The sequence below is a fragment of the Dipodomys merriami genome, unplaced genomic scaffold (assembly GCF_024711535.1).
Source record: "Dipodomys merriami isolate MVZ:Mamm:240054 unplaced genomic scaffold, mDipMer1.0.p SCAF_71, whole genome shotgun sequence".
Lineage (NCBI taxonomy): Eukaryota > Metazoa > Chordata > Mammalia > Rodentia > Heteromyidae > Dipodomys > Dipodomys merriami.
The window spans coordinates 4,139,698-4,166,551 of record NW_027206302.1 but is presented as its reverse complement, the minus strand read 5'-3'; the positions used below and the strand labels follow the sequence as shown (position 1 = coordinate 4,166,551).

At 40.4% G+C, this 26,854-nt stretch overlaps 1 protein-coding gene across 1 annotated transcript in view; it reads left to right on the top strand.

Annotated features, from left to right (window-relative positions):
* The window catches only part of Psmb2 (proteasome 20S subunit beta 2), a 41,305-nt gene extending 15,073 nt beyond the window's left edge, over nt 1–26,232 (top strand). The window contains exons 4-6 of the mRNA XM_070009011.1: nt 21,423–21,585; nt 23,722–23,771; nt 25,998–26,232. Coding sequence (XP_069865112.1) covers nt 21,423–21,585; nt 23,722–23,771; nt 25,998–26,105 — 321 coding nt within the window. The 3' untranslated portion in view covers nt 26,106–26,232. The remainder of the gene's footprint in view (nt 1–21,422; nt 21,586–23,721; nt 23,772–25,997) is intronic.
* Nucleotides 26,233–26,854: the final 622 nt, after the last annotated feature.

The following is a 26,854-nucleotide window of genomic DNA, read 5'->3' as shown; positions in this document are numbered from 1 at the left end:
TAAAGATCCAGTCTTTGTTCTTCTACTCTCTTATCAAAATATATTTAGTTCTAAAATATGAATTTATTCTTGCATTATTTTATTCTGGGAAAAAGGGTTATGATACTTTTGTCTTCCTAACAATTACAGGCATTAATTTTGGTGTATTTACATGGTTCTATCAGTTGGTAGATGTGACTTACTTTGGGTTAGCTGGTGACCATGCATAACTTTTGTCTGATTTCCAACTGCTGTATGTATGTTTTAGGGTTGAGTGAACATTTACTTACCACTGAGTATGTGAAGAATCTTTTTTTTTTTTTTTTGTCGGTCGTGGGGCTTGAACTCTGGGCCTGAGCGCTGTCCCTCAGCTCTTCAGCTCAAGGCGAGCACTCTACCACTTGAGCTACAGCGCCACTTCCGGTTTTCTGGTGGTTTATTGGAGAGAGGAGTCTCACGGTCTCTCCTGCCCGGGCTGGCTTTGAACCGCGATCCTCAGATCTCAGCCTCCTGAGTAGCTAGGATTACAGGCGTGAGCCACCAGCGCCCAGCTTGTATGTGAAGAATCTTACAGAAACTGATTTATTAAGATGCAGGCAATTGTGGTTGAGAGCATTGTGAGGATCGGATATTTGCTAATATTTGCCAGCTATATGTCGTTGGACAAATTCTAATGATTAATAAATGGTGTTTGAGGAACTGGGAAGGTGGCTTAGTAGTAGAATGCTTGCCTTGCATGCACGAGGCCCTGGGTTCAATTCCTCAGCACCACATAAGCAGAAAAAGCCAGAAGTGGCACTGTGGCTCAAGTTGTAGAGCACTAGCCTTGAGCTGAAGAGCTGAGGGACAGTGCCCAGATCCACAGTTCAGGACTCATGACAGACAAAATAAAAATTAAAAAATGGTGTTTGTTTTTATGATGCTATTGCTATAGTTTGATTAAAGAAGTAATTTAATGGTTACAGGTTAGCTTCGTATTAGACTCTCTGTTGTCCTATTTTGTTGTGTTTATGTATGTATTTATTGTTGGTCATGAGGCTTGAACTCAGAATACGGATGCTGTCCCTGAGCTTTTATACTCAAGGCTAGTGCTCTGCCACTTTAAACCACAGCTCCATTTCTGGTTTTCTGGTAGTTAATTGGAGATGAGTCTCACAGACTTTACTGTTGGGGCTGGCTTTGAATCGTGCTCCTCAGATCTCAGCCTCTTGAGTAGCTAGGATTACAGGTGGGAGCCACTGGTACTCTGTTCTGTTTTAGTTGAGCTGAGCTCCTAGTAAATTGAAAAATTTTAAAAATTAGTACCAGTAAGAGGAAAATAAATTAACACTGAACATTTTTTATGTTGTTAGGATTTATCTACAGTCCATATGGTAGTCACTAGCATATAGGGCTATTTAAGGTCAGATTTAATTTGAATTAAAGTCCAAAAAGGTCTCCTAGACTTTCTTGAATGAGAAACCTGCATTTCTTTTCTTTTCCATGTTGAGATGTGAACCAAAAGTCACACATGATATGATAAGCATATAGTCTTACACTAAGCTACTATTCTCCCAGTACCAGCCCCCATCTACTGTTTAGATTCTTATTTTAGGGTTTTGAGACTGTTTGTCTATTGTAGCCCAGTCTGGTCTCAAACTTGGAACCTTTCTGACTTAGCCTTTTGAGTGCTGATATTACAGATATATATCACTATACCCAGTCACATTTTAAGTGCTCAGCAGCTATAATACTGGACATCCACAAACATAGTATATTTTCACTGTCACAGAAAGTTTTCTTAGTGTTATTCTAAACATTTACATATGTCTCTACCTAAGTAGACACATATGTATTTAACCATTTGAGTTATAAGCTGGTTCATAGAGAAGTTACTTTTTCCTATTAATGTATCCAAGTAAATGTATCCAAAGGCATAGGTGAATAAATTATAAAAGGCATGAATGGGTCACATCTGTAGTCCTTAGCAATTCAGTAGGCTAAGATCTAAAAGAAGATCAAGGTTTAAAACCTTCTATGCAGATAAATCTGAGAGACTTTTATTTCCAATTTTAATAAGCAGAAAGTAGAGGTATGGATTATGTAGTGGAGTTCGAGCCTTGAGTGAAAAAGCTAAGCAAAAACAAAAGCCTTGAGTTCCAGACCAATTACTGGCATGCGCTAACACATAAAGCTAAGATTCTGACTTCAAATACTTTAATGCTGTTTTGTTCTTCAGTTACTCAACTGATATACAAGTATGTTTGTGCCCTTAGAGGATCCTGAAAATGTTCATTTCTTTTTTCTTTTTTCATCGGTCGTGGGGCTTGAACTCTGGACTTGGGTACTATCCTTCAGCTCTTTGACTCAAGGCGAGCGCTCTACCGCTTGAGCCACAGTGCCACTTCCGGTTTTCTAGTGGTTTATTGGAGATTGGAGACAAGAGTCTCAGGGACTTTCCTTGCCTGGGCTGGCTTTGAACCATGATCCTCAGATCTCAGCCTCCTGAGTAGCTAGGATTATAGGTTGAGCCACCAGCACCCAGGTGACATGTCCATTTCTATTAAACTTAAGATTCAGACATAGAATTATATAAATGAGCTATGAATATATGTCCATTGTTGATTTTCAGCCAATATTTACTGAATAAATATCCAGTTAGTACCACATATACCATAGAGAATATTACCATGCTTTTGTACACTGGAAGGGAATGTTATTAAGGTTTTAAAAAGTGAAAATGTTCAAAATCCTTCATGTTAGTTTTTTATTTAAGTGTTTGTGTACATTGAAGTTGATTGAGTTAGGCCTCCAGAAACAGAAAAGGGGTTAGTTCAACTTCTGTTATGTGTTCAACTCCCCATTTTCCAAGTATTTGTGAGATTCCTTTAAGCAAAAGCTTGGTTTCAGTATCCCTCTGTCGGTACCTAATGTTTGTGTAATTTTGCAGAAAATAATAGTTGGAGTGAATAAATGATACCTCCCTGGAAAATAGTATTTAAGTGGCATAACTTCTCCTATTATTAAGAACTGTTTTTTGAGCTTCAACAGGATTATTTTGAAAACTTTGTAATGACTTAGAAACTGCTCAAAGCCTATGTGCTTAAATTCTTGTTTGGTTAATGGGAAAAAGAGGGAGCATAATGAATAATGGGTCTATTTCTTGGAGTTAATTGTGGCAATTTTGGCGTAGCCCATTTGAAATGATCTATTACACATTCACCATTTCCATTTTATATATATGAAGACTGAGGTGGAAACCAGCCAACTCTGAAGTCCTTAGGGAATGTGGAATTCTGTGCCAGGGTGTAGGTAGGGTGCTAAACTCTACAATATAGCATCTTTAAGGCTTTACTACTACTCGTTGGCCAAAGTGTTTTCATAGAACCTTTTCTGAAATGCTTTATGAGCTATTGGTAACTTAGTTTGTTAATAAGGCCATCCAAATGCTTTGCAAAGAAGCAGTAGAAATAATGAATTGGAAAAAATACCCAGCTTATATAGTGGTTTTCACACCTTATACTTCAAAGCTGTCTTTAGATTCTCACCTAGAAAGACCAGTATAGTGAAGCTTTAGCTCTACTTCATGTATATCAACTGTGCTTTTATCTTTTTTTTTTTTTTTTTACTGTCTTGAGTCCTGAACTCTGGGCCTAGGCGCTGTCCCTCAGCTTTGCAGCTCAAGGCTAGTGCTACCACTTGAGCCACAGCGCCACTTCCGGCTTTTTCTTTTTATGTGGTGCTGAGGAATCGAACCCAGGGCCTCATGCATGCAAGGCAAGTACTCTACCACTGAGCCACCCTCCCACCCTGCTTTTATCTTTTATATTCAGGAATTGCATGTAATATTTTATTTGTAAAGGTAGATTCACCATCTCAAATGGTAGCTTAAAAACTATCATACCTTAAAACTACAAATAATTGAATGCCTTGCTCTAGGATGTTTCGTATTAACTCTGCTGTGAGTTAGTTGAAAAACTCAGAAAACTGAGCAACAGTGGCTCATGCCTGTAATCCTAGCTACTCAGGAGGCTGAGATCACAGTTCAAAGCCAGCCCAGACAGCGTCCATGAGACTCTTATTTCCAATTAACCACTAGAGAACTGGAAATGGCACTGTGGCTCAAAGTGATAGAGCACTAGCCTTGAGTGAAAAGGTTCAGAGATAGCGCCCAAGCCCCGAGTTCAAACCCCACTACCCACAAAAAAAAAAAAAAGAAAGAAAGAAACAAACTCAGAGGAAGAAAGTAATTGACTGTAGGATTTTATTTATTTATTTTCATGCCAGTACTGGGGCTTGTACTCTGGACCTCTCTCTTGCTTATCACTCAAGGCTGGTGTTCTACCACTTGAGCTACACTTGCACTTCTGGCTCTCTGCTGGTTAATTGAGATAAGAATCTCTCAGATTTATCTACCTGGGCTGGCTTTGGGCCTCCATCCTTGAATCTCAAGTCTCCTAAATAGCTAGGATTACAAATGTGAAGCACTGGTGTCTGGCTGACTGCAGAATTTTTTTTTTTTTTTTGGTGGGGCTTGAACTCTTGGCCTGGGCAATGTCCCTGAGCTCTTCAACACAAGGCTAGTGTTCTATCATTTGAGCCACAGTGCCAGTTCCAGTTTTCTGGTGGTTTATTGGAGATAAGAGTTTCACGGGGCCTGGGAAGGTGGCTCAATGGTAGAGCGCTAGCCTTGAGGTGAAGAGCTAAGGGAGAGTGCCCAGGCCCAGAGTTCAGGCCCACGACTAGACCCAAAAAAAATAAAAAATAAAAAGCCAAGCAAGAGCAGGAGACCCTGAGTTTAAGCCCCAGTGCTGGCACAAACAAACAAACAAACAAAATTTTTAAAAAAGTTTCACGGACTTTTCCTGCCCAGACTGGCTTTGAACCAAGATCCTCAGATCTCAGCCTCCTGAATATCTAGGATTAGAGGCGTGAGCTACCGGTGCCCAGCTTGACTACAGGATTTTATGGTTTCTTTCAGTCCTCAGATAGCACCCAGTGGTGACCAAAGGAGGTATTACCCAATGGTTTAGGTCCCTTGAACAGGGGCTTAACATACACAATGCCTAGTTTCAGTCTTCAACATCATGAAAAACAAAAATAAAGACCTGCTGACATGACCATAACTAGACTTGGATTTATTTTTTCAGTGAGAGAAACAGGAAAGAACTTCAGGTATTAGTTATTTCTAGAAGTGGACATGGCTTGTCCTAGCATTGAATTGTCCTAGCCCTGAATCAAAAATTATCCTATTTTTGATATTGATAGTGGTGTGCATATGTAATAGTGCATACCTGTCTTATAAAAAGATCCTGTTGCTTTGACTGTTGTATTCTGCACTATAGTTATTTTCTTCATGCTTTAGATGGTTGTCACAAAAAATATTATCTGTTTATTGATATCATTGGGGCCATATGACCTTGTTAGCTGATGCCCCAAGTGAAATCTTGACGTTGCAGATCTTGTCCCCTAAACATGACCAGCCATTTGATATATGGGATTAAAATATCCACAAGAGGTGTCATTTCATAGGCTTTTTATCAAAGTGGTTAGCAGGATATGACATGACACAGCACTCATTGCCTTCTTCCTCTATGTGCCATCTCCCTTGAGGCCTCATCTTCCTTGCTCACCCCATCCTGTCCATGCCCAGGCTTGCCTTCCAGCTCACCTGCTCCAGATGGGTGGCACAGTGGGAGGATACTGACAAAGGCAGATGTGTTTATTTTCCGGAGACAAAATGTTGTGCTACTGCAGATGGTGGTGCCTTGGAGCAAATGCCAGCCTTTGACACCACTGCCACATAGCCTGGGCATCTTGACAGAACTGGCCGACTTCTGGTAATGGGGAAATTAGAAAAAAAGAAACTTAAGATATAATTAACTCTTTAATTTTCTGGATCCATCCCTTTTAGACTCAGGAGCCATTTTCATTCCCACCATACCTGTCAGTTGGTTAGTTAACTATATGTTTTTACTGTGGGCCAAGACTTATGTTTATTACTTTTGCCTCCTAACCTCAGTGGGACATGAAGTAAAAACTGAAAACATATGGCTGCATTCAGATGGATATTCAATAGTGCTGCAAAACACAAATGTATCCCAGGTCACATCTTAGAGGAATCTCCTAGGATCAGGGTGGCTTAGATCTGCCCCACTAGAGATACTGCTGTTCTATTTTTAGTGGTCATTTTGATTATCCAAAGGCCCAGAGACAGATGTGCCTTGAAGTTGAGATGCCTTAATTAATATGACAACACTTGGTGCTTAATACTATTTTTCTACCAAGAGGAATAAAAATTCTGACAGCTGCCCTTTTGAGCAGTTTACTTAGGCAGTCATTAGGGCTTGAGAAAAGTCCATCAGGAAGACAAGAGTAGCTATTGAATTATTGTACTTAACTATTCTCCTAAGGAAGTCCAGGGACATGGCTTGAGAAGATTATTTGAAGCTACTAGCTTCATCAAGAAACCTTTTTTACCCTCTTCTTTTTAAAAAATTATGTGCTGTTTTTCCCAACCCTAGTGCTGATAGCTAGGAGTTTGCAGGTGTAAAGTCCTCCCCCTCCCCTTCCCCATCTCTCTCCAGGGGGTTGTATGTGAGAAGGTGTTGCTTTCTCACTCAGAGAGCATATATGTGCTACCCTGTTGGATGCCTGCTGTGAGCAGAGAGAACCCCTATTCTGGTTGAGTGGAATAAGCTTATTGGATGGCTGGAATTGTGCAATCCCATAATGCCAACTTTTCACTTAAAATATCTTTTCTGTCCACAATGGTGATGAAGCATTTGTATGATTTGTATCATTTTTTATACAAATCATGTGATTTCCTATTTGGTTTGATTTAAGCCTAGAGTAGCAGGGTACTGTGTCTGTTTAGTAAAAACATGCCTATTATTTTTTAAGATGTTTACCATTAGAAATACAGATTTACACTTTGTTTTTGTGGTTCTTTTTGCTGGTTCTGGGGCTTGACCTCAGGACCTGGGCTTTTCCCCTAAGTGTTTTTGTCACAGGCGAAAGCTCTCCCACTTGAGTTAAGCTCCACTTGTAGCTTTTTGGTGGTTAATTGGAGATAAGAGTCTCACAGACTTTCCTGCCTAAGCTAGCTTTGAACTATGTTCCTCGGTTCTGAGCCTGAGTTAGATAGCTAGAATTACAGGTATGAGCCACCAGTACTTAGCTTTACACCACCTTTTAAGATTGTTTGAAAACAGTGCTGTGGCCTGGGTAGGCACAGATGTGGACATGCCCTAATACATACTCATAGACAGAAATATACACATCTTAGTGCTTCTTTTTACCTGCCTAGGATTACCCATATGAATTTATAGTCTGATCTAAAAAATCCTGTGAGTTTTTCTTTACTTTCTCCCTAAAATAGATATATGTAGGCAACAAGAAGGGCTTTGGGGGGAATATAGTATTGACTGTGCTACCTACCATGTGTATTCATCATATACATTAAGCTGTACGTGTATATTTTATGTACTTTTATATGTGTTACTTTATAAAAGGTTTATGATGTTAAAAAAAGGAAGGCTAAAGTGGCAAGAAAGCACAACACATCTTTTTTTTTTTTTTTTTGCCAGTCCTGGGCCTTGAACGCAGGGCTTAGGCACTGTCCCTGAGATTCTTTTTGTTCAGGGCTAGCACTCTACCACTTGAGCCACTTCTGGGTTTTTGTGTTTATGTAGTACTGAGCAATCGAACCGAGGGCTTCATGCATGCTAGGCAAGCACTCTAACTAAGCTACATTCCCAGCCCCAGCACAACACATTTTTTAAAGTAATAAATGAAAAAAAATTCAGATTTACCATTACCTTTGAGTATAGACAATAAAGAAAATAGGATTAATCATATTGAAAAGGAAAAAAGAGTAAGGAATAATAATATCTGAATGGCTGAAGTGTTCTACCAAAATTCTTCACTTCCCTTTCTGTTGCCTTTGAATAGTACGGCTTCTTATAGCCAAGATGTTCTGTAACTGCTATTTATTTAGCAAATCTCCAGCCTGCTATTGTTCTTAGGGCTGAGGAAACAGGTGCAAAGCTTAGTGAGTGCCTTCAGATGGGGAATGGAAAAGTAAACAATCACTTTGACTGGAGAGTGATAAGTGCTAAGATTCCCATGTACACAGGGTGCTGTTGGGATCACAGAGCTTTACCTGATCCTCGAAAGACTAGTTGTTGCTAAGACGAAGCTGAAGCAAAAGGGAAAACTGGAAGCACACATCAGGATATATGAGAGCATGTTAGAGTAGGCACAGTGTTTGCAAATGATTTTTAGGGCAGGTCCATTAGTTCTCAGAGCCTCTGGCCCTAATTTTTTAATCTGTTTTAACTAATGAGACATAGCATACAAATCATATTGTAATCCATTAGTTAAAACAGGTAACTAGAGAGTTATTAGAAAATTCAAATTAACTAGAGTCTAGTTATTAACTAGAGTTTTAATCAAATAAAGCTCTAATTAAAAAGTAAATATCAATATATGGCATATACCATTTATAAGGAAGGCCGAGAGTTTGGAGATAAGAATATAAATGGAAACTCTGGAGGTGTAGTCCATGTTATGAAGACTTTTAATGAAAAAAAAAAATTTTTCCCCCTCTTCTTTTTTGTGCCTGACCAAACTGCAATTTCAGATCTGAACAGGATTATAAGCGTGAGCTACTGTGCCTACCTAGCCTTTTGCTAAGCTCTTTTTGCTCAAGGTTGCTGCTCTACCACATCTTCACTTCAATTTTTTTAACTTGTTAATTGGAGATAATAGTCTTTTAGATTTGTTAGCCCAGGCTGGCTTTGAACCTCTGTCTTCATATCTCATATCTTTTACTTTCCAGAGTAGCTAGGATTATAGATGTGAGCCACTGTCACCCAGCCTGGTCCTTGTTCATTTCCAGAAGACCATTTTATTTATTAAATCAGAGAGAGGAAGCCAGGTGCCAATGGCTCACACCTGTAATCCTAGCTACTCAGGAGGCTGAGATATGAGGATCTTGGTTGGAAGCCAGCCCGAGCAGCAAAGTCCATGAGACTCTTAGCTCCAATTAACTATCAAAAAGCCAGAAGTGAAGTGGTGGTCAAGTGGTAGAACACTACCCTTGAGCACAAAAGCTCAGGGACAGTGCCCAAACCCTGAGTTCAAACCCCTCCACACACAAAATCAGAGATGGATTACTTGTAATGTTCAGCATTCATACTCAGGAGGCTGTTCTTCATTGTCAACTTAATATATTCCTGGATGTGTTGGTCTGTAGGAAAACATGGCTTCTGCATTTGAGTTTTTTAGTCTCTATTTTTTTTTGGGTCTGGTCATGGGGCCTGAACTCTGGGCCTGGGCACTGTCCCTCAGCTCTTCAGCTCAAGGCTAGCGCTCTACCACTTGAGCCACAGTGCCACTTCTTTTTGCTTATGTGGTGCTGAGGAATCGAACCTAGGGCATCAGGCATGCAAGGCAAGCACTCTACCACTGAGCCACCTTCCCAGCCCCTGCATTTGAGTTTTTTAAGGAGTTAAAGATATATGGAATCTTGAATTTTCCCTGGAAACTGCTAGCTCATGAAAAAAAGAATTCAAGTGGCCTTGTTGTTAACATGGTGTTGGTTTTGCCATTGCATAATCAGCAATTTTATTTTGATGTTATTTGGGAGAAAGCAGTATTTTTGATTAGCAAGTAAAATTAATGTAGAAAGCAAATACTGTGTTAACTAGTTGGTATAATAAGGCATCTGTGCCATGTTGCATTTCAACTCATTAAATCTCTAAACTTCGATTAAATACGTAAGGCTACAATTTAACAGGAGAACCAATCAAATTTGGGATTCATGATGGCTTTAGAAGAATAAGATTTGTAGAATTTTTGGAATGATTGAGAAGGCACTTTAAAATCCAGTCTTACTTAAAAGTGAAGCATATATAATATTTGAATCTTAAGATTGAAAATCGTTGAATTTCTGCTGTTACCAGACATTTTTCTAGGCACTTGAATGCAGGTGAGAAATTTAATTCTTTGTAACTCTCAGACCAGCAATATTATCCCTCCCTTACATATAGAGCACTTAAGGCTCCAACTGGACTATTTAATTTATACTAAATGTACTTTTAGAGAATTGTCTAAGACAGAGAAAAGAAACAGAAGATGTGTGCACACACCTGTCATCCCAGCTATGTGGGAAACATGAATAGGAGAATCCAGGCCAGCTTTGGGCATAAACATGAGATCCTATTTCAAAAATAGCCAAAGCAAAAAAGGGCTAGATATGAGGAACTCAGGTGATTGAGTATCTGCTTAGCAAACTCAAGACTGACTTCAGGACTGAGAGAGGGAGTAGAGAGGAAAAGGAGAGAGGAAAAACTAATCTTGTTATCTGAACCATGTTTTTTTTTGTCTCATTTTGTGCTCTTAAAAGTCAAAGGTTTAAGCTGTGCCAGTGGCTCATGCCTATAATCCTAGCTACTTAGGAGGCTGAGATCTGAGGATCACAGTTCAAAGCCAGCCCTGGCAGGAAACTCAGTGAGACTCTTTATCTCCAGCAAACCACTAGAAATACGGAAGTGATGGCTGTGGCTCAAGTGGTAGAGCGCTCGCTTTGAGCTGAAGAGCACAGGGAAAGCGCCCAGGCCCAGAGTTCAAGCCCTACGACCACCACCACCAACAACAAAAAAGTCAAAGGTTTGCTTGCCTTCTCCTCAATGTAGTATGATGATTTATAAACATAAGTGTGATTGGTTTTTAGTAACAGAAGAGAACAGAAGAAAGTCAAGCAGTTGCTTTTATCTCCCTGTTCAGAAAGTTATTCTTTTTGTTGTTGTTGTTGTCGTCCAGTTCGGGAGGCTTGAACCTAGTGCCTGAATGGTATCCCTGAGCTTTTTTGGTTAAGGCTGGCATTCTATCACAGCTTCACTTCTGGCTTTTTTAGTGCATAATTGGAGATAAGAGTCTCACAGACTTTCCTGCCCAGGCTGGCTTTTAACTGCTATCCTCAGATCTCAGCCTCCTGAGTAGCTAGGATTATAGTGTGAGCCACTGCTGCCTGGCTCTGGTTCTGTTCACTTTCAGCTTCTTTTCAGACATAGCATTAATAGAAAACTCTCTTCAGATCTAATTCTGTACCTTTTTTTTTCATCTAACAGTACTAGAAGATAATAGGAACTTGTTCTTTCTTGTATCTAAGCGTTTGCTAATATTCTCTCTAGTATGTACCTGTGTGCTCTTATGGCTAGTTGTTAATTGCTGACTGACTCACTTCCATATTTATCAGGAAAATTTTCTCTGTACTTACCTTCTCCCCATTCCACCAAGTTTATGACACCCTCAACTTCTTTTACTGGTACAGCAACCTACATATACCTCTCCCATGTGTCCTTTTAGAATTGTTTACTGACTTCCACAATATGAGTGAGAAAGTTATGTTCATGTCAATAAAACCTCCAGAAGGCTGCATTTTCACTGAGGCTCACTGACTTTTGACTATACTCTGTTTTCTCTTTCCAGCTGCCTTGGAACAGCTCTTTAAGATCAGGCCTGTAATCCTAGCTACTCAGGAGGCTGAGATCTGAGGATCTAAGTTCAAAGCCAGCCTAGGCAGGGAAGTCCATGAGATTCTTATCTCCAATTAAGCACCAGAAGAAAACTGAAAGTGGTGTTGTGGTCAAAGTGATAGAGCTCTAGCCTTGAGCAAAAGATCTCAAGGACAGCATCTAGGCCCTGTGTTCAAGCCTCATAGATAACAACAACAACCAACAAAGTCCTTGGTCCAAATTTAGCCCTTTTACACCTTTTTTTAATTTTTATTTTATTTGTTTGGTTTTTTTTTTTTTTTGGGGGGGGGGGTCCAGTCGAGAGACCTGAACTCTGGGCCTGGGCACTGTCCCTCAGGTCTTCAGTTCAAGGCTAGCACTCTACCACTTGAGCCACAGCACCACTTCCGGCTTTTTTCTTTTTGCTTATGTGGTGCTGAGGAATCGAACCCAGAGCCTCATGCATGCAAGGCAAGCGCTCTACCACTGAGCCACCTTCCCAGCTTTATTTTTATTTTATTTATTTATTTTTTTGGGTCCGGTCGTGGGGCCTGAACTCTGGGCCTGGGCGCTGTCCCTCAGCTCTTCAGCTCAAGGCTAGCACTCTACCCCTTGAGCCACAGCACCACTTCCGGCTTTTTTCTTTTTGCTTATGTGATGCTGAGGAATTGAACCCAGGGTACACCTTTTTTAAAAAAAAATTACTTTATTGTTATTATAGAGGTGATGTGTAGAGGGATTACATATACGTGAGTCAGGTAATGACTCAGTATCTGTGTCATCTGTTCCTTCATTCTGTCCCAGTCCCTCCTTTCTCTACCCACAAGTTGTACATTTCACTTTCATCAATGTCCAGTGAGCTCCACTGCTGTACTTTTTCACCCTTTTCCCCTCGAGTTCTGTGCCCTCCCTCCCACCTTTCCAAAGATATACATGTGTATACAATATTTATAAGGTAAAGAAGAATCATCAAGCCAGCCACCTGTGGCTCACGCCTATAATCCTAGCTACTCAGGAGGCTGAGATCTGAGGATCACTGTTCAAAGCCAGCTTGGGCAGGAAATAAACCACTTAGAAAACCAGAAGTGGCGCTGTGCCTCAAGTGGTAGAGTGCTAGCCTTGAGCTGAAGAGCTGAGGGACAGCGCCCAGGCCCAGAGTTCAAGCCCCATGACCAACAACAACAAAAAATAATAAAAGAAGAATCATCAAAACTAAAAAAGAGAGAAAAGTCTTTTGTTTCCATATCTTAGGAGTTTGTTTCAGTATGTATATTACTTTATATAAATATGAAGAGGCTTACACACTACACCTTTGTGATTCTCTATTCCCCAAGAGTATCCTTTTTGGGTCTCACTGTATGTGAGTATCTAGAATCCTGTATAATTCATCATTTCTCAGTATGTTTTGGATCTAACTTCTTCATATCAGAGAGAATGTGCACCATTTATCTATCTGATCGTGGCTTACCTCACTTAACATGATTTGCTCTAGTTCCATCCATTTCCCTGCAAATGACATAATTTTATTCTTTCTGAGGGCTGTGTAAAATTCCATTGTATATAGGTACCACATTTTTTGGATCCACTCATCTATTGTGGGGCATCTGGGCTGTTTTCCATATCTTGGCTGTTGTGAATATTGCTGCAATGAACATGGATGTGCAGATGTCCTTATATCTTGGCTCATGATGTTCAGGATAAATGCCTAGGGGTGGTATGACTGGATCGTAGGGAAGGTCTATGTTTAGTTTTATGAGGAACTGCCAAACTGCTGTCCAGAGTGTGCTAGTTTATACTCCCACCAACAGTACAGTAGGGTTCCTTCCCCATCCTCTCCCATCCCTGCCAACATTTGTTGTTGTTCAAATTCAGTGTTGGCCATTGTAACTGGGTTATATCCTTTCTTGAAAATCTCAACTCCTCTTTCTCTCCCCTTTTCTGTTTGTTTGTTTTTTTTCTTTCTTTTTCTTTGTTTTTTGGTCAGTCATGAGTCTTGAACTCTGGGTCTGGGTGTTGTCCCTCAGCTCTTCAGCTCAAGGCTAGTGCTCTACCACTTGAGCCACAGCGCCACTTCGGTTTTCTGGTTGTTTATTGGAGATAAGAGTCTCACAGACATTCCTGCTTAGGCTGGCTTTGAACCACAATCCTCACATCTCAGCCCCCTGGGTAACTAGGATTACAGGTGTGAGCCACCAGCACCTGGCTCCTTTTCTGTTATACTAGTTGTTCAGTTCTGCCTTTTAAATGCATTATATATTTTATATCTCCTCCTCCATTCCCTTCTGCTTTTGTCACAATTGGCCCTCATTATCTTCCATCTGTATTACTAACTGTTCTTTTGGGCCCATCCTAGTTTTATTGTCATGCAACTATAATTACTATCTTAAAATGACAATTTATTTGTACTTCCTGTCTACAAATCTTCTGTTTAAGAGAAAAGAAATGCTGGAACTAGTGGAAGACATGAATGGGCAGAGATATGGAAGCAGCAATTTTCATTGGCTCCTCAGTGGTTTATATACTGGAAGTTCATTATCTTTAGGATGCCAAAGGTATTACCATTCCAGTTCTTTTATGGTATTATATGTATCCTAAATTCCTTCATTACCCAAACCTTCCTGGTCCTCCCTGTTTATTTACCTTCATACTGCTGTTTCCTCTGCCTGGTCCTTTCTACCCACCCATGTCTCTTGGGAGCTTCTTCCAGATCCAGGCCTCATCTTCCATCTCCTAGCACAATGCTTCTCCCACAGCAAATGCTAACTAAATATTTATTGAATTTATTCATGTTCTAAACACAGAAGTGAAGCTGGTTGGAGCATTTGCCTGTTTCATAATTATGCTCTCTGGTAATACTAGGGAATTCTTGTAGGATTTGGTTGAATCCTTTTATAAACTGTATGTTTTATACTAAAGGCCAGAAGAGATTGAATCTGCACAAGGTTTCTTAAAAAAGAATATATCCAAGAGGATTAAGTTCAGGGTATAAATGATTCATTTTTCTTTGACTTTATAGTTCTCCTTCATCCCTTTTCTTATCCACATAACCATAATGTTTTTGAGCTAAAATGTACTTAGGTCACAATAATTGAAAGTTCTAGAATTTTATAATGAAATTTTCTTTCAGGTACCAAATCTTTCTTTAATTAAAATGACAAAATTGGAATTTTAAAAGTTATACCAAAACAACTAAATCCTGTTGGTTAATTTTTTTAAAAAAAGCTCCTAATTGAGAATACATAGCATCAGTACAGGAAAATAATTCATCTATTTTATTTATTAATAAGGTTAAAAAAGGGACACTGACAAAGCAGTTAAAATGTTGATATCTATCATCACATGTATATATGTGTAAAGATTTAGACCCTGTAGAAGAGTTATAATTGTAACATTAAACTTGCCATTTAAAGCCTAAAATATATGTTATATATGTTATATATGTGATAAGTGAAACGGAGAACAATAGATGTGGTGTTCAAAATAGTACATTCTGAAATACTTGAGTGTGAAAGTGACATTTACATATTGAATCATTTTTACACTAATTTCCATTTTGTGGAGGCAGCATGATTTCCTGGAAAAGCACACAAGATTTGCAGTTGAAAAGTCTGAGTTCTGGATCTGATTCTGATGTTAATTACATGTGTCATTTAGAGCAAGTCACTATCTCCTTTTGAACTTTATTCTTCACATGTATAAGAGGTATGCTAGATAAACTAGTTGAATTCATAGGTCCCTCTTAACTCTATAAACTGTGTTTCTGTAGAGTATTCTCAATGCCAAAATGGAATCTTAGGCAGTTTTGACAATCAGACAAAAAGGAATAAGTTTGGGACTGGGGTTATAGCTCAGTTGATAAAGCATACACTTATCATGAGCAAGGCCCTTGGTTCAATTTCCAGGACCACAGAAAGGAAGGCATGCACACTATTTGTTTCAAAATCCAGTCATCTTTAGATAAACTCATTTGTCCTGTTCCTGGTTCTCTGTCTCCTCCTATAGGAATGGCAGTTATGCCTTCCATACGGGTTGGCATTCCAAGGTAGGGTACAGTGCTTAAGAAACTGCACCGTTCTTCAAGGCACCTCCCTCATAGTGATGTCGTCCCATTCAATTAGAGGTGGCAAAGGCTGGCCTGGCTCCAAAAGAAGACTGTCAATTCCTCTCGTTTTCTGTGTCCACGCTCGGCAGGATGCTTCCTCACGCCCACCTCTCTCCCCCTTGCTGTGACTTTGGCTTCCGCCAGATGTCACACCGCTGCTTGTCACCACCCAGACTCTGATTTTGTTGTTTCAGTGTATTTGTCACAACTGTTCTCTTTAGCTGTAAAATTTATGGAATTTCATTCTCAATCACTACAGTATTCCTTTTTCATGGTAGCAGGGATGTAGAAGAAATTGTGTGCACAAACATTGGAGGTAGGGAAATATTCCATCCAACTTAAGGAAAGTTTCTGTGTGTGCCATGTACTGTGTGTTCCTCAGCTTTGCAGGGATCAGACACCCAGAGATAATTGTCCATTTCAGTCTTAGGAAGAAGTACATAAGAAAGATGCTTATTGACTACTAACCCCAGTTTAAGTTTTGCCCCTTTGGCAACCATAAAAAGGTGGTAACTTTCTGTGGTAACATCTTGATTTTATTATCTAGTCACATCTGCTAACAATGTAATCAAATCTTAAAAGTGGTGGTTAGCGAGTCTGTATTATGATTATATATATAAGGCATTATACTGTATACTTTACATACATTTATTTAAATCCAAAGAAACCTCAAAGTGGCCCAGAGCTCTTCATGTTATAAATAAGCAGATATCCTGTACTTGATGAGGGAAGAAAAAATACATTTGTCTGATTCCTCCTATACATACTTAGAAGTAGAGATGCAAGTGGTAGAGTACCAGCCTTGAGCAAAAAAGCTCAGGAACAGCTCCCAGGCCCTGAGTGCAAGCCCCAGTACCAGCACAAAATTCATGTGAGGATTGCAGTTTGAAGCCACCTGGGCAGGAAAGTCTGTGAGAACCTCACCACCAATTTAGTACTATTAAAAAAAGCCAGAAATAGAGCTGTGGCTGAAGTGGTAGAGACTAGCCTTGAGCAGAAAAGCTCAGGGATGGTGTACAAGCCCTGAGTTCAAGCCCCAGAACAAGTACAAAAAGAATTTGCTTATATCAGTTGTCAGTGGTAGTTGGCTTCTCTCAGTTACTGGCACTGTTTATTTCATAGATTATTCTATTTCCCTAGTAATAATAGTTGCTGTTTATTCAGTCTTTGCAATATTTTAGGTTATATACTTATCATTTATATGATTGCCTGTGAATTCTCACTACAGCTCTTTTGTAGTAGGCATTATCCTTATTTTAAATGAGAATACTAAAATTTAGAAAAGCGACAACTTTTCAAAAGTCATACTTAAGATAATAGAGCCATAATTCAAACTCAGATTTAGCCCTTTGTTTCGTGTCTTCACTGTTTCTTCCAGAGACACTTATTTATGCTGTTGGCCTTTTCTTGATTTAGTTTGAATGCCTAACCTGCATTTTAAGCTTTTCTCTGCTTAGCAACTCCAGTCTAAATGGAATTTGAAAGAGAGAACTGATAGCTAAGCAACAAATATATACATTCAAAGAGATGGTGTCGGTTGTCTTAAACTTGAACTAGTTCTTAAAAAATAGGACTTAACATTTTCTGCATTAGTTAGTGGTTCTCTTTACCTTGTCTTGTAATAATAGATACTAGGCTTTAGCCACATATGTACTCAACCATGTGGTTATTGGTACTCATTTATTGAGCATATACTATATGCTTGCTTATCACTAGACAAGCTTGCCTTTATCAAGTTTATTGTTGCATAAATATTGAATGAGATGTATTTCATGTATACTGTTTTTCCTTGAACATACCACAAATAGTCACATTTGTAGTTTTTTTTTTTTTTGGTCCAGTCGTGGGGCCTTGAACTCTGGGCCTGGGCGCTGTCCCTCAGCTCTTCAGCTCAAGGCTAGCGCTCTACCACTCGAGCCACAGCGCCACTTCTGGCTTTTTCCATATGTGGTGCTGAGGAATGGAACCCAGGGCCTCAGGCATGCAAGACAAGCGCTCTACCACTGAGCCACCTTCCCAGCCCTCACATTTGTTTATGCTGTAAGAATAGTACAGAATTGAATGGCTTAGATAGAATTTCATTCTAGGAAAACACTTAATAAATCTAGTATAGATAGACAAGTAAAGACACCTGTAATTATTACTTTGTAACTATGGCTTTGAACACCACAATTTGTAGAGGAGCAAGCCAATGACAAAAAGCTAGTATGAGCAAGAGATCTTTGATGGAGTATTGTCAGAAGAATTTCAGAAAACTTCAAATTGTTACACAGATGTATTGATTTAATTAGTCTAGATAACACCATTTATTTATGCTTAAGCATCTCACACATGCGAAAGTTGGTAATTCGGAGTCACACAATATTTGTGAATTATCTTCTATTCCATGAGTTGTAGTTTATGAATACCAGCTTTGGTGAGTGTGTGCATCAGATGCTTAATCATAACAATGAATGATACCAGTAGTTCATACAGTTTACAACTGGAATTCTGTTGACCAAGTTTCACATAAAATCTCTTGATAGTGACTTTTTTTTAAAATCGGTTATCGGGTTTGAACTCAAGGCCTGGGCTCTGTCCCTGAGCTTTTAGCTCAAGTCTGGTGTTCTACCACTTTGAGCCACAGCTCCACTTCCCGTTTAGTCTCATGGACTTTCCTGCCCCAGCTGGCTTTGAACTGTGATCCTCAGATCTCATCCTGCTAAGTAGCAGGAGCCACCAGCACCTGGCTTGATAGTGACTTTTAAGTGACATTAATTGTTCTAAACATTAGTTCATCTCAACAGCATGGGCCAGGATCCTTATTAGAAATAGAATGTATTTGGGTTCTGCTGATTAAGGTTTCTGTGTCTAGATGGATGATATAATCATTGTAACTTTGTAAAAATGTTTTAGTTAATCATGCAATTGGGTGTTCTGGCTAGTGAGTGGGGAGGAGTCAAGTTATCCTCTTAGCAAAATGATTAATTTATTTGTGATAGGTCAGAAACTACAGCATTTTTCTGAGGGGAGGAAAAGCGTGTTACTAATCTTCAATCTTCTCCCTCTCCCTTTTGCTCTCCTTACCAGCGTGTGTGTGTGTGTGTGTGTGTGTGTGTGTGTGTGTGTGTGTGTGTGTGTGTGTGTGTGTGTGTGTGTGTGTGTGTGTGTGTGTGTGTGTGTAATTGGGCTTGAACTTGGAGCGTGTGTGTGTGTGTGTGTGTGTGTGTGTGTGTGTGTGTGTGTGTAATTGGGCGTGAACTTGGAGCCTGGGCTCTGTCCCCTAGCTTTTTCACTTTAAGGCTGGTACTCTACTAAACCACAGCTCTACTTCTAGTTTTTGGTGGTTAATTGGAGATAAAACTCTCATGGACAGCCGGGCGCTGGTGGCTCATGCCTGTAATCCTAGCTACTCAGGAGGCTGAGATCTGAGGACCGCGGTTCAAAGCCAGCCCGGGCAGGAGAGACCGTGAGACTCTTATCTCCAATAAACCACCAGAAAACCGGAAGTGGCGCTGTAGCTCAAGTGGTAGAGCGCTCGCCTTGAGCTGAAGAGCTGAGGGACAGCACCCAGGCCCAGAGTTCAAGCCCCACGACCAACAACAACAACAAAAAAACTCTCATGGACTTTTCTGCTTAGGCTGGCTTTGAACCACAATCTTCAGATCTCAACCTCATGAGTAACCAGGATTACAGGTGTGAACCACCAGTGCCCAGCCAGTTCTTACTTTTTCCAGATGTCTACCATCTTACCCCATAGGCAGAAACTTGTTTGGAGATTAGGAATTCTCTGCAGTTTTGGAAAAATATTACAAATGCTTCCTACCTCACACACAGCTGGCTTAGTAGAATTCCAAGTAAACAGAAAATACTTTCATGTGTTCTAACATGAGTGTCTTCGGGCTACCAAGTGCCTATGTTCATCAGTGTTCAAAGAATGTTCCTAGAACCATTAGCTAGCTATTTTTACTTATGTTCCATAATAGGTGTCTCATTAAATTGAATACAGGCATACCTACACAAAAACCACAAACAACCCCTGCTTACTACTTAGTGAAGCAAATTCAAGAAAAAATGCATCTAGTGGGCATAAAGGAAACCATGTCAAATAGGAGTTGTACCTCTGGTGCCTGGGGGCCATAGATAGGCTGAATTTAACATAGCTAATGTAGAAAGAATAATTACTATCCATTTGCAAATTAAAGGAGAAAGTTGACTTGGTTCAAGATTTCTGTTTTTAGACTTGTAGATACTACAGAGAAAGGACATGAACAAATCCAAATTATTAGCAACTTTTTGTCTCATAGATAAAGTAGTTTTAAGCTGGGTACCAGTGGCACGTACCTATATTCCTAACTACTCAGATCTGAGATTCACAGTTTAAAGCCAGCCGGGGCAGAAAAATCTCCACGAGACTCTTATCTCCAATTAACCACTCAAAAACCAGAAGTGGGGCTGTGGATCAAAGTGATAGTGGACTAGCCTTGAGCCAAAGTGCTCAGGGACAGCACCCTGGCCCTGAGTTCAAGCCTCACAGCCAACAACAAAAAAGTAATTTTTAGCTATTTTGTCAGACTTTACTGTGTCAGAAAAGGGTGAGCATTTCAGCCAAAGCTACAATTCTTACATTGCCATTTTTCGTGTGTTTGTGGACATTTATTACTTTCCTTCTAGACTTTATAAAAGTCTAGTGATTTGGGCCAGGCACAAGTGGCTCATGCCTATAACCTGAGTACAGGAGGCTGAGTTCTGAGGATCACAGTTCAGAGCCAGTTCAGGTAGGAAAGGCTATGAGTTAAAAGTTGTAGAAGAGTTTATTATTTGACATTTTTGTTCAGATATCCAGACTGAACTTGTTTTTCTTTTTTGAGACAAGCCTATTTTGCCCAGGCTGGCCTTGAACTCCTGAGCTCATGAGCCTATCAAATTATAAATTGGTATAAGCTGCTACTTTGTCTGTGACCAGGCATTCAGAGTTATATTTGCTGCTTTTAGTAGCTAGCAATGACACAAGAGCTCCATGCTTTGCCTTTGAAGTGCAGAATTTTGTATCAACTTCTTGTCTTTAGGGTTTAAGAAAAAAGCAGGTCGGAGAATATGGCTTGGTGGTAGAATGTTTGCTTAATATGCATGAAGACCTGGGTTCTATTCCTCTGTACCAGATAGACATAAAAAGCTGGAAGTGGCACTGTGGCTCAAGTTGTAGAGCATTAGCCTTGATCACAGAGAGGCTCAGGGATAGACCCTAAGCCCTGAGTTCAAACCCCGGGACCAGCAAAAAATAAAAATAATTTGTTTTTAAAAAGCAGCTTTTCTTTTCTTTCTTTTTTTTTTTTTTTTTTTTGCCGGTCATGGGGTCTGAACTCTGGGTCTAGGTGCTGTTCCTCAGCTCTTCAGCTCAAGGCTAGTGCTCTACGACTTGAGCCACAGCACCACTTCCAGTTTTTTCTGTTTATGTGGTGCTGAGGAATCGAACCCAGGGCCTCATGCTTGCAAGGCATGCAATGCATTCTACCGCTGAGCTACCTTCCCAGCCCCCAAAAGCAGCTTTTCTTATACCACCAGTGCTCCAGATGTTAAAAAAAAAAAAAAAAACAAACAAGTTTGCCTCTTTATCTATACCCATATTTCAAGTCCTCTAGATTTCTTTAGTTTCCTTTAAAAAAATTTTTTTAAGTTGTTTATTGCCTTATATCAGTTATAAAGGGAGGCTTATTGTTATATCTTCACATATACAGTTTTATTTTCACTGTGATTTACTTAGTTGTTACTAATATTTCCTTGTTCATCAAGAGCCAGGATATTTCTGTTTTCTGTGAGAAGAGCTATAGTGTTCTCTTTGCCATGTCTTACCTTTGCAGACCCCATATCATGTGAACCTCCTCCTGGCTGGCTATGATGAGCATGAGGGGCCTGCACTCTACTACATGGACTACCTGGCAGCCTTGGCTAAGGCCCCTTTTGCAGCCCATGGCTATGGTGCCTTTCTGACTCTCAGTATCCTGGACCGATACTACACACCAAGTAAGTACCAGCCCTTAAGAAAGGAGCAGTAGCAGATCCCTGTCTTAGCCCCTTCTCAGTAATGTCCACCCTAAGAATTATATAGCTGGATCTTAGGTAGAAAGGGATCTTCTCTCGAAGCTACTGTTTCTTGTGGTCAAGGGTTCTCAAAAAACTTGATGAGGGGGCTGAGAAGGTGGCTCAGTGGTAGAGCGCTTGCCTTGCATGCTCAAGGCCCTGGGTTCGATTCCTCAGTACCACATAAGCAAAAAGAAAAAAGCTGGAAGTGGCGCTGTGGCTCAAGTGGTAGAGTGCTCGCCTTGAGCTGAAGAGCTGAGGGACAGCGCCCAGGCCCAGAGTTCAGGCCCCACGACCGGACCCAAAAAAAAAACAAAAAAAAACTTGATGAATCCAGGCACTAGTGGCTCATACCTGTAATCTTAGCTATTCAGGAGGCTGAGATCTGAAGATCAGGTTTGAAGCCAACTCAAGCAGGAAAGTCTGTGAGACTCTCATTTCCAATTAACTACCAAAAGGCCAGAAGTGGGCTGCGTCTCAAGTGGTAGAGTGCTAGTCTGGAGTAAAAAATTAAAAAGCTCAGGGACAGCATCCAGGCCCTGAGTTTAAGCCCCAGTACTGGCACTTTAAAAAAAAAAAAAAAAGAACTTGTTGATAAAAGTCGCTCTTTTGTCAGCCAAATGAGATTTTGCTATGTTTTGTTTTGTTTTAACAAATTAGAGTTGGGTAGCTTACAAGAGTTTTGTTTTATTCATTGTTGACTGATTATTGACATCTCAGTTATAGAGAATGAGCAAGTAAGCCAAATGGTTTGTGTATAAGGTTTTGAACTTGTGAGGATGTCAACCGAGGGATTTTTGTTTAAACATCAAAGCTTTTTAAGGCCATAAATCTGGGCCTTGGCCATGGCCTTGGTCCTTATCCTGTAAGGGTAGCTCCCTCTTGTAAGAGAAAACTATCTCTTTGCCTGTTCGTGCATTGTCATCTTGACAAAGGTTTAGACCAGGGTTGCTTTTGTATTAAGTTCTTTCTTTTGACCCTGATGCTCACCTCTGCCATAGCACTAAAGACAATTGGCATTTGGAATTCTTAGGTTTTACAGACTGGATGTAGCACAGATAATTACTTTTCTCTTTTTTTGTTTGTTTGTTTTTTTGTCGGTCATGGGACTTGAACTCTGGACCTGTGCTGTCCCTCAGCTCTTCAGCTCAAGGCTAGCGCCATTCCACTTGAGCCACAGCGCCACTTCCGGTTTTCTAGTGGTTTATTGGAGATAAGAGTCTCACAGACTTTCCTGCCTGGGCTGGCTTTGAACTGCAATCCTCAGATCTCAGCCTCCTGAGTAGCTAGGATTACAGGCATGAGCCACCGGCGCCTGGCTATCACTTTTCTCCTTGTATTTCTATTTGTCTCTGACAGTATCATAAGAATCTGGCATATTCCTTCCTTTTTGGTGCTACCCTCTTGCTTGACTTCAGTCATGCTAGAGCTTTAGGCCACATCCTGAAAAGAATTAGTGTAGCCTCTGATGATTATGTCTTGATTTGGCACATGTCAGTAATATAGCTGCTATGCCCTCCAAAATAACTACAAGCATCCTAAGCCTAAGTGCTTTTATGTGTTGACCCAGTTTGCTATACTGACGGTCAATTCCTTTGGGTCTTGTTTTAGGGAGAGGTTCAGTTTCATCCTCCAAATTCTCTCCCCATTGCTAAACTAAGACCTAACTGGGAGGGTGAGGCTAAAACTCTGGCCTTGTCCTACCAGTTTCTGATTTGCAGCTGGCTAGGGCAGATGAAATTGATTTTAGCCATAGACTAAAGGGCAGTAGAGTGGAAGGTGGGCTGTGAAAAAGAGAGGCAGACCACTGGCTCTGGCCAGAGGAGACAGATTCCATCATGCTTACCCCTCTCTGTAGCAAATCAATTTGCAATGGCTCGTGGCTGCTGGAGCACTGGTCTGGGGCACCCTCAGTTGCATATGGAATGAGTTCATTGCAGGCTTGAAGCCTAAACATTTTTTGCCTTTTTTGTTTCTGTGGCACTTGGATCTGAAGAAATTTGAAATTTAATCAAAATCTGCCAAGATTGCATTTAATGACAGCATCTACCGTACTTGGCTTCCCTGTTCTCTTTTCAGCTATCTCCCGTGAAAGGGCAGTGGAGCTTCTTAGGAAATGTCTGGAGGAGGTAAGTAGCTCCCATGGGACCCTGAAAGGAATGTTTTCTCTCTGTTTGCCAGTGTTCCTTTTCCCTGGTTGCTTTTCTTTCTAGTCCTTGCCAGAAGGTGTAATAAATACTCACTGACCAGATGTAAAGTTGCTACCAGGGATGAGTTCAGTGTGGGTAGCAGACTTACTTCTCATGGGTCATCTCCTCATCAATGTCAATTTTGTAATTTAATTTCCTTTCTTTGTGGTCTATCCAGACAGACTAGTGGTTCTAAAAATTCAGTGTGTATTAGAATCATCTGGAGAATTTGTTTAAAAAGCAGATTTTACTGTCCCCCATCTCTGCCTCCAGTTCTGATTCTGCTGTCCAGAGGTAGAACCTGAGACTCTATTTTAACTGACAGTCCCCAGTGATTTTTCTATAGATGAGAACTGGGCCCAATACTTAACTATGAGAGCTGTTGTCCTGGACTTGATACTGGCTCTGTTCTGAGGCCTCCATTAAATACCCTATTGTGTACTCACTCAACAGTGCATAAGCCCTTGTAGTCTGTAGTCTTTCCCCAAGCATTCAGGAAGCTGTAGAAAGCAAAAGGAAGCTTTGGGCAGAAATATAGGGCAATGCCGGGCGCTGGTGGCTCAAGCCTGTAATCCTAGCTACTCAGGAGGCTGAGATCTGAGGATCGCGGTTCAAAGCCAGCCCGGGCAGGAGAGACCGTGAGACTCCTATCTCCAATAAACCACCAGAAAACCGGAAGTGGCGCTGTAGCTCAAGTGGTAGAGCGCTCGCCTTGAGCTGAAGAGCTGAGGGACAGTGCCCAGGCCCAGAGTTCAAGTCCCACAACCGACCAAAAAAAAAAAAAAAAGAAATATAGGGCAATTTGGGCTGGGACTGTGGTTTAGTAGTAAAGTGCTTGCCTAGCATTCATGAAGCCCTACGTTTGATTCCTCAGTACCACATAAACAGAAAAAGCTGGAAGTAGCACTGTGGTTCAAGTGGTAGAATGTTAGCCTTGAGCAAAAAGAAGCTCAGGGACAGTGCCTAGGCCCTAGGACTGGCAAAAAAAAAAAAAAAAAAAAAGCATAGGGCAACTTTTTCATTACTACTAAGAATTTAAGTTGGATGTAAATAAAAGGATGAGGTGGTAGAAAATAATTCCATTAGGCTTTTTTTTTGCTCTCCTGTGGCCCATAAACTTGAAGTCATGGTCTAGTGAGAGAATAGGAAGATGAGAGCCCTGGCAATCATGTAGTTTGCCTCTTATACAAGCCATCTTTTTAAGACCATAGTACCCCTCTCCCTTCTTCATATGTATAAATCCCTTTTCCAAAGCAGACATAGAACTAGCTCATGTATTTGTCTTAACCATTCAACTGAGAAGCTAGCCAGCCCTAACTATTAGAGGGGCTTCCAGGAAGAAGTTACTGAAATAGCAAATGCTCTTGAGAGTTTTATTACCCATGATCATGAAGATAGTCATTTTTTAATTTTATTTCCTTATTGTCATTTTTTCTTTATCTTGGAGTTTGATTCTGGACATGAGTCATCAACCAGAAAGGATTCTGGAAATGGATGGGTTGTTGCTGCCCTATTCTCAGCTGCAAAGAAGATGGAAACGTGAAATGGAGGAGGGCTTAAGTCTAGGGAGATGGCTAGTTCCAGGATAGGTTCCTGAGGGAACCAGGATTGTGTCCTGTTTCAGTAAGGTGTTCAGGAAGGATATCCACAGAAGTGAAGACATTAAAGCTATGCTTTCTGTTTTTAGGCATATAGATTGCTCCTTTGGGGCAGCCTCAGCCCAGACTGGAAGAGAGATAGAAGAGCTTGTTCTAAGAATTGTTCTGATGATATCCTTCCTACCTTCACACAAACATACAAACATACTCACACTAACTACTCTATCTAATATGGGTAGATGTCTGGAGCAGAGTTGGGACCTAGTAATGTACTGCTTTGGTTCAGCGCTTGTTCCTAAATCACTCTACCTGGAAACATTTCAAGAGAAATACCAAACTGATTGGTAGCAGACTGTCTACATAAAAACATTGGATTGTTTCTTTTCTGGTCAGCTGACTGACCAGACAGGCTCCCAGCTGCATCCCCCAGGTCCTACTCAGTATCTTCCAGCCAGCCTCGACTTACTAATAGAATATCAGTTCCACAAAAGCAATTATTTTTATTGGGCCTAGAATAGAGCTTTGCTCAGAAAACATGTGTTGACTGATATCCCTCATGTTTCTACAGCTCCAGAAGCGCTTCATCTTGAATCTGCCAACTTTCAGTGTTCGAATCATTGACAGAAATGGCATCCATGACCTGGATAATATCTCCTTCCCTAAACAGGTCTCCTAACATCATGTCCTTTCTTCCACTTGCCACAGAACTTTTTTGAATGGCTCCTTTAATTTTTTTCTACACTTTTGGTGTACATAATTGATAGATGTTTAATTCAGAATAAAGCTGAATGTGGATAAATTGAGTTTTCTGGTTTGAGTCTGTTTATCTAACATTACTTCAAAAAGGAACTGGAAGGAAGATTATCTTTTTTTTCTGATCTTGTAGCTTTTATTATTTTACTTAGAAAATTAGACAGCTTCAAATAATTAGAAACTTTGTAATTCTTTTTCTATGAACTGTGTTTATAACCATCTATTATCAAATGTCATCTAAAATTTAATTTTTTCAACTTGTTTATATGTACAAATAATTTTTTTTTTTTGAGGTCTGGTCATGGGGCCTGAACTCTGGGCTGGGCGCTCTCCCTCAGCTCTTCAGCTCAAGGCTAGCTAGCGCTCTACCACTTAAGCCACAGCGCCACTTCCGGCTTTTTTCTTTTTGCTTATGTGGTGCTGAGGAATCGAACCCAGGGCCTCAGGCATGCAAGGCAAGCGCTCTACCACTGAGCCACCTTCCCAGCCCATGTACAGATAATTTTAATGTGTTTTGACACTTTTTTTTTTTGCATTCATTGGTTTTTATTTGCATTTTTTTTATTGTGAAAATACCGTACAGAGGGGTTACAATTTTGCCAGGACTCTTTCTTGCCCCATTCCCTCATGTTTAGCTTCACTGCTCAGATTCTTATCCATCAGCTCTTTAAT